The following is an 8,264-nucleotide window of genomic DNA, read 5'->3' as shown; positions in this document are numbered from 1 at the left end:
AAAATATTCCCCATCTTTACTGTTTACAAAACTTGTGGAAAGAATTTATAATTTTTAAGAGGTAGTAAAGTTAAGTGTCAGGCAGTGATCCTGGGTTTACCAGAGTCCTTGCATGGAAAGAAAAAGTCTTCATTTTCTGTTCATCGTACCAGAAGAACTGGAGGCCCAGTCATTGCCTGTGTCCCTGTCACTGTCTCCTTCTTTAGTCTCAGCCACAGCAGAGGCTGAGGCGTTGGAGCAGGAAGCACTGACCATGTGGTGCCTTCTCCGGCGACGACCAGAGCACTTGGAGCGGGGGTTGTGGAGCATGGCATATTCCTTTGCTCCTTCCTGCAGTGGACACATTACAGACAGGAAACAGGAACAGGCCCAGAGTCACCATGTTGATCTCATCACCACAAACCTTCATTTTTACAACATCTGTGCTTAAATACAGTAATAGTGTCTTTTCTCTTTCTCTGTACCATATAATAAGTATGATCACGTAACAATGAGAGAGCTGATTAACAAAACTTAAAAACATATTTTTTCACAAAAGAGTTGTCCTATAATCTTTTTGTGTGTGTGTGTGAGACAGGGTCTCTCTCTGTTGCCCGGGCTGGAGTGCAGTGGCCTGTTCATGGCTCACTGCAGCCTCGAATTCCTGGGCTCAAGTGATTCCCTTGCCTCAGCCTCCCAAGTAACTAGGCCTACACGCACATGCCCCCATGCCAGCTAATGTCCTATAATCTTAAAAAAGATATAATCTATGCATCTGTGTCTTCAATTTTCCTGTGAGTTGTATCTAAAATTAACTTGCGTGTTAGTTGTCTGGAATTTGAGAACACATTCTCCTAAGGATGAAGAAATGAGATTCAGAGAGCGGAAAAAACTAGCTTGAGAGTATGCAGCTAATAGTTCCAGAGGGGTATAGGAATCAGTGCTCCTTGTCTCCCTAGGCCACTATTCTTTCCATTCTACCACACTTTCTCTGTTTCCTTAATAAAATGTGTAACGCTTAATCTGTACAATCTTACTACTTAATTTTGAAACTTCCTCCCAAATCTGTGTATGAAACTCAGAAGAACATTGTTTCATTATTTTACAGCTATCACCCCCTTTTTAAAAAAATGAAGTAATTATCACTCAGCTAGATCATCAATATAGTCTCATCAGACTTGGTTTTCAAAGACTTCCTAGCTGTTTCTGAAAACTAAATCTATTTCTACAAAATAAAGGTTTATCTTCCAGGGACATTGTCTAGAGGCACTCAGAATGGTCCAGCATTTGACATACATGTAGGCTTTTCTACAATACAGTCTTTAACAAAACTAGGCTCTCCTGAGCCCCTGGTAATAGAACTGATTACCTTTATACCAAGAGGGTTGGGAAAGCATTGAAATCTGCATGTGGAGTGTGCCCAGCAGACTTCGGGGGGTTGTGCTATGAGACCTAAAGTTCCTATGAGATTCTCCAAAACAAAAAAGCACGTCAGCAGGGCCTGTGGTATATCCGTGTGTGCTGAATGTATTGGTACAGAAGCAAGTGCGCGCTCCTTATTGAGGAGCAGAAAATTGTTGTGAAAGTGTTGAAGGCACAGAGTCAGAAAACTCAATTTAAAAATGAAGCTTTTTTGAGTAATAAAATGAAAAAAAAAAAAGGTTAACCATCATTGAGGATATTTGGAATTTGGAATAATATACAGTAGGGCCTAAAGGAAATTCCAAAAGAGAAGTTTTGAAATTAACTGAGCCTGATATTATGTGCCTATGGTGTGTGTGAAGTATACAGTATCACTTATACTATTTTAAACATATATATATTTTTTTCTTTTCTTTTTTTTTTTAGACAGAGTCTTGCTCTGTCACCCAGGCAAGTAAGTACAGTAGCATGATCTCAGCTCACTGCAGTCTTGACCTTCTAGGCTCAAGTGATCCTCCCACCTCAGCCTCCCAAGTAGCTGGGATTATAGGCGCACACCACCAAGCCCAGCTAATTTTTGTATTTTTTGTAGAGATGGGGTTTTGCCATGTTGCCCAGGCTGGTCTCGAACTCCTGGGCTCAAGCTATCCACCTGCCTCAGCCCCCCAAATTGCTGGGATTACAGGCATGAGCCACCATTTTAATATAATGGTCAAACATTTTAACATAAATAAAATCAAGTTTCCAGACCTAATTTCTAGGTTATAAGGAAAAGAAGACAGAAGAACAAAGAAATGACACTGTGAAAAAACAACAGATGAATCCAGGGTGTGGGTCATCCTACAAGACAACCAGCCTGGAACTTTTAAAAAGATTTAAAAAGTGATAGAATTATTTGACATTAAAAACGAGTAAAAAGACATAATAAGGCTGGAGGCCTTATTACACCTGTAATCCCAGTACTTTGGGAGGCCGGGCAGGCTGATCACCTGAGGTCGGGAGTTCAAGACCAGCCTGACCAACATGGAGAAACCCTGTCTCTACTAAAAACACAAAAATTAGCTGGGTATGGTGGCGTATGCTTGTAATCCTGGCTACTTGGGAGGCTGAGGCAGGAGAATCATTTGAACCCGGGAGGCAGAGGTTGCAGTGAGCCGAGATTGCACCATTGCACTCCAGCCTGGGCAACAAGAACGAAACTGTCTCAAAAAAAAAAAACCAAAAAACAAAAAACATAATAACCAAATATGATGCCTGACTGGATAATCCTGGTTTGGAAACAAAACAAAACACAAAAATAGCTATTCTTAGTACAGCTGAAATATATTAGTAGAATGGGTAGTAGAGGATATTATACAATTTTTGTTAATTGTCCTAGGTGTAATAATGTGGTTATGTAAGAGAATGTCTTTATGCTGAAACATTGACCAAATGAGCATCACAATGTCTGCAACTTATTGTCAAATGGTTCAGCAAAAGATATATATACACAAATATATGGAGAAAGGAGATATAGAAAAAAATGTTATCAAATCCAGGAAGAAGGTGTATTTCAACTCTGCATGATTGAAAATGTTCTTAATAAACAGTTGGGGGAAAATAGTCCAGCATTATATTTAATATGAACTCAAACCTAAAACGCAATAAAAGAAAAACTGTGCGTACATATCTGTAAGTTAAACATGCATACATTTCAGGCATTGGCAGCATCTTTGTAATACATGTACAGGGTATCAGGGTGACTCCCGTGAGAAGGGCAATGCCCTTTTGACTTATATAAATGCAGGTATGTTGACATAACACGGTATATATTTTTTTAAAGCATGGAGTAATTTCATTTTATTATTATTATTTTTTGAGATGGAATCTCACCATCTCACCCAGGCTAGAGTGCAGTGGCATGATCTCGGCTCACTCCAGCCTCCACCTCCTGGGTTCAAGCAATTCTCCTATCTCAGCCTCCCAAGTAACTGGGACTACAGGCATGTGTCACCACACCTGGCTAATTTTGTATTTTTAGTAGAGACAGGGTTTTACTATGTTGACCAGGCTGGTCTCAAACTCCTGACCTGAAGTGATCCACCCTCTTCGGCCTCCCAAAGTGCTGGAATTACAGGCGTGTACTACCACACCTGGCTGAAAAACATGGAGTAATTTTAAAAGCATGACCTGTGGAGTTAGACCCTGGCTTGAATTTCATCACTGCCACACCACTGACTTATCAACAAACTTTAGGCAAAATATACAACTTCTGTAATCCATAGTTTCCTCTACCTCATGACACTGTTACAGGATGAGAGTAAGACAAGGTATGTTAAGGGCCTACTATGGTACTTGGCACATAGGAAGGAGTCAATACACATTAGGAAAAAAATAAACCCAATAACATCTATTCTTTTGCTTTTACTGTACGGCCCATTTTCCACATGTGTGCCCAACAGCATTCTCTACCATCTTTCCGTCTATTATCCCACTAAAGATAGTTCCAAAAGCACTTGGCTGGCTATATAATTTTAATAGGTGGCAGAAATTTTATCAAGGTATTTTACTCATCGCCTAGGCTCATCCTATTGTGTAAAAAGCCAAACTGTCTTTGGCAAGTCCAATTGATCTATTTCCTTCTAGCTCTCAGTATATTGCCTCCCCAATATGCCAGGTTATTTATGCTGCTTCATAAGGTCTGTCCATCGGGGAAGGGTCCATCTGGTCAATCACAACAAGACATCAGCATCATCTCGTGCTATCTGTCTCATAGTTATATGTGTTTATAAGAAGATAGCAAAGAAACTAGAGAGCGTACGCACCCGCCCGGCACACACTTTGCTCCAATTCTAACAATACAGTTTTAGGCTCTGAAATCTAAGCAGATGATATTTAGCGCAGGCAAGCCTTTAATGATTTTTGAATCTGCACTCCATCAGACTAACTTTATAGTCCTACCATGTCTGGGGAGTTCCTTAAGAGCGGTCCCACAGTAACTGGGGAGCTCCTTAAGAGCAAAAACCATGTTTTATTTGTGCTATATGACCCCCAGAGTGCTACGTACTGGCTCACGTGGCTTGTGTTCCCAGAGGCAGAAAGCCTGAGGACCATTTCCTGCTCAATCTTCAATGAAGTTAACAATGCCAGAACAGCTTAAGAACATACCAGCAAAAGGAAGCAGTCTGTGCCACATGGTTCTGGTTCAATCTTGATTTCTTTATTCTTGCGTTTATATACATTAGGGGTGGCATGAAAAGCTGCAAAACAAAAACTGTCTTGTTGCCAGTGGTCTATCCACTTGACAAGATGAGGAAAAACAAAATTGAATTAGAGAGCTATTGTAGGAGTTAGAATTCGATATAAACAGCTACTATCAGGGTGTACAGAATTCAGTCATTTCTGACGCCAACACAATGCTTTCAAAGCTAGGAGGTCGTGAGGGACAGATATATTGCTGGCGAGCCTGTCCTGATCATGCAGAGCATGTTGCACTATAATTGAACAAGGCAAAATAGAACTGGCCCTTTGTAAAACGTCAGAACAGAAGCCAGGAACTCTAGACGAGAAACCAGAACAAAGAGAAGGAAATAGTGGCTGGGGATGGAAGAGAGGAGAGCATTTCAAACAGAGTAGCCCCACTCACGGTGAAGGAAGCAGTCGTATTTAAAGCAGCGCCGGCAAAAAAGTGTGTGGAAGGAGTGCAGAGATTGCTCCCGCTGCACAGACTTGGCATTGGGGCCATCGATGTTGGGTGTGCACTGAGGGGGAAGTGCATTGGGGTCTGACATCTCTGTTAGCTCTCGATACCTATTTAAGAAAAGAGAGATAAGAGTTCCTCCAAGGGACGGCCTCCACTGAGGAAATACAGATTGGGTACTGACAGTAGCCCACCTACGGTCTGCCAAGGGAGGATGGGTGTTTTTTATAGGTCTAGTTGATAAGAGAATGGTAGATAACTAAAGTGGGTACACCATTGTAATTATGCTGGGTTGCACAAATGTTGGAAAGTAAGGGGAGGGAAGGATTTGATAAGATGGTGCTGGAGCAACTCTCCAGAAAAATGGCAGAGTAAAAGTTCTCTGCCCAGACCCACTCAAAAGCCAGTATACGAAGACCCTTAATATAGTAAGGGGGGCATTCAGAGGTAATTGAGTAAGCAAAAATAATCCAAGTACAGGCAAATCATAATGCCTTTACCATAAACAAAGCTTTTTAAAACCAAAAATTAGAAGGGAATAAAGGTTTTGTCCCGAGCACTCTGTATACGGCCTAAGTGGGACAACTTTCCCTACCTCTCCTTCATGTCATCTGGGACACCATTCTCAGGGAACATTGAGGCAATTGCACTGAAGATCATGTCATTTGGGAACTGTTTCTTGGAACTCTTTTTGTTGCCTGAATTGAAAATACAAAAAGCTCCTGAGTGCGATTATCAGAACATGCAAACAAATCTGTGCGATCTGTGCAGCATTTTGATTAGAGCTGCTTTGTTACCTAACCACTGATTGTTTGGAGATATATAAACATCAGTGCTATCTGAACTTATCTGATATAGGCTACCAGTAAATAAGGAAGTTAGAGTAGTCTACATACTAACCACAAAATCCACCGTCCCAGTTAGAATCTGGATGTGAGGTGGCTCACGCCTGTAATCCCAGTCAGTACTTTGGGAAGGGCAGTACAAGGGGGCAGATCACTTGAGGCCAGGAGTTTGAGACCAGCCTGGCCAACATGGTGAAACCTCAACTCTACTAAAAATACAAAACTTAGCCAGGTATGGTGGCATAGGCCTGTAGTCCCAGCTACTTGGAAGGCTGACACACAATAATCGCTTGAACCAGGATGGAGGAGGCTGCCGTGAGCCGAGATTGCGCCACTGCACTCCACCTTGGGTGACAGAGCAAGACTCTGTCTCAAAAAAATAATAAATAATAGATTTTTAAAATAAAAATAAAAATTTGGAGGTGAAAAGAGTGTTCATGGAGAGACCTGAACACAGAAGAATCCTATCATAAAGTGGATGCTGAAGAACTAGACTGATACTATAATTATGATATAATAAAAGAGAATACACTATGTCCCTGGACATAGTGTATAATTAAATAACATATAATATAATTAAGGTATTAAATTTTAAATTAAGTAAACAGTGACATGGAAAAGTACTCATAAGATTAAATAAAAAGGGATATACAATTTGATATATACATATACATAAATTGGCATGATCCCAATTTCACATAACACATATAATTAGAAATGAATAGCAATGATTATTCTGTCAGTTCTTCTACTTTCTTCTTCACCTAAGTCACAGCTACCTGAAGCTATCAGTTAATGATCATGTTCTCCTTTTAAGTGAACCAACAAGAAGCACCAATAGCCTTTAATAGGCCACAAACCTTTCCAGTTCTTCCTTCTTCCCTATCCCTGTCACTTTAAAAACGGAATAAGGGAGCCAGTGCTACGTACCTTCAATAGCATGTCGCTTTCTCTTTCTTGTTACTGGCAGATCTTCTTTGCTGTCATCCTGCTTTCCATCTGAGGTGTCATTGTGCCCATCCTCCTCCTCATCTGAGTATTGATTCAGGGCATCGACCAACTCCAGAAAAACAGCATCACTAATCAGGACGGATCCAGGGATCATCTCTGAAACATGAGGATTCGAAGGATGAGCAGTGGTGACTTCACATTCCATTAGTCCCCCTAGGCAGGTTTTCTTGTGCTCACTCCAGAAGCCCAGATAAGTCACAGTGTGTACATTTTCACATGGGAAATCTGGAAATTACAATCATTTGACTGGCTACTACACATGCAGTAGGCAGCTGGCTAGAGTAGGAATACAGCTATAGGCTTTATTCTTTTTTTTTTTTTTTTTTTAAGACAGAGTTTTGCTCTTGTTGCCTAGGCTGGAGGGGCGATCTCAGCTCACTGCAACCTCCACCTCCTGGGTTCAAGTGACTCTCCTGCCTCATCCTCGCGAGCATCTGGGATTACAGGCACGTGCTACCACCCCAGCTAATTTTGTATTTTAGTAGAGACGGGGTTTCTCCATGTCAGGCTGGTCGTGAACTCCTAACCTCAGGTGATCCACCTGCCTCGGCCTCCCAAAGTGCTGGGATTACAGGTGTGACCCACCATGCCCAGCCATAGGCTTTATTCTTACTGAAGAACTTCACTTCCTCAGTCACAAGTCAACTCTGATTCTGGTTCAAAATCTCACGAAAGTTTGTCCAAACAATCTCTGGTAGGGCAGAGAAAAAATAAAAAAATGAAAATTCTCTTGGCTTTGCTGCTGATGAGTCAGTAATGACGTCTCTAAATCAAAATACAGCAATTTTTCCTAAAATTGTACTTTATGGAGATGTACTACAATTTAGGAGGTCTTTGAACACTAGGAGGCACTGTGGACAAATAATGTAGTTCAACAGCATCACAACAGTGCCTACAATTGTCAAAAGAGCAGGTGGGGCTGTTGGTTTACAAATTGATGGGGAGCCTCTCCTCTTTCCATTTCTTACACATGGACAGACTTTTCTAGAATTATGACTAAATCCAAACAATTGCTTTTAGGAAATTCAGATTATTAAAACCATCTAGGGGATGCCTGGATCAAAGAAGTATGGCAGAGAGGCTCACTGCCATTCTCAGAGAAAGAGAAATAAAGAACAAAATGATCTTGGATGTACTTATGGAAAACTAAGTCCTAAGATTAAACTTATTTATACAATAAACTTTCTCTCCAGCCACTGATTACTACATAATCCTTTTATGTCCCAACTCCTTTTAAAATTTAACGAGGGTACTTTAAATAATTTTTATTTCTGTTTCTGCTGCTTGAATCAGAAATAACTAGGGAAAGAAAGAAAGAAAGAAAGAAA

General features: G+C 40.8%; 1 protein-coding gene and 1 pseudogene across 4 annotated transcripts in view; one reads left to right on the top strand and one right to left on the bottom strand.

Annotated features, from left to right (window-relative positions):
* Nucleotides 1–8,264, bottom strand: part of EZH1 (enhancer of zeste 1 polycomb repressive complex 2 subunit) — a 31,305-nt gene that overhangs the window by 13,692 nt on the left and 9,349 nt on the right. For all 4 annotated transcript variants that reach the window (XM_011998782.1, XM_011998779.1, XM_011998781.1 and 1 more), the window contains 5 exons: nucleotides 6,856–7,032; nucleotides 5,676–5,778; nucleotides 5,027–5,190; nucleotides 4,549–4,640; nucleotides 150–330 (listed from right to left, as the gene is read on the bottom strand). In XM_011998782.1, the coding sequence (XP_011854172.1) occupies nucleotides 150–330; nucleotides 4,549–4,640; nucleotides 5,027–5,190; nucleotides 5,676–5,778; nucleotides 6,856–7,032 (717 nt within the window). The remainder of the gene's footprint in view (nucleotides 1–149; nucleotides 331–4,548; nucleotides 4,641–5,026; nucleotides 5,191–5,675; nucleotides 5,779–6,855; nucleotides 7,033–8,264) is intronic.
* Nucleotides 1,255–4,540, top strand: LOC105553070 (annotated as a pseudogene).

The sequence above is a fragment of the Mandrillus leucophaeus genome, unplaced genomic scaffold, assembly GCF_000951045.1.
Source record: "Mandrillus leucophaeus isolate KB7577 unplaced genomic scaffold, Mleu.le_1.0 Scaffold58, whole genome shotgun sequence".
In the NCBI taxonomy this organism is placed as follows: domain Eukaryota; kingdom Metazoa; phylum Chordata; class Mammalia; order Primates; family Cercopithecidae; genus Mandrillus; species Mandrillus leucophaeus.
The sequence above is the reverse complement of the archived record's forward strand: the minus strand, read 5'-3'. Positions and strand labels throughout refer to the sequence as shown.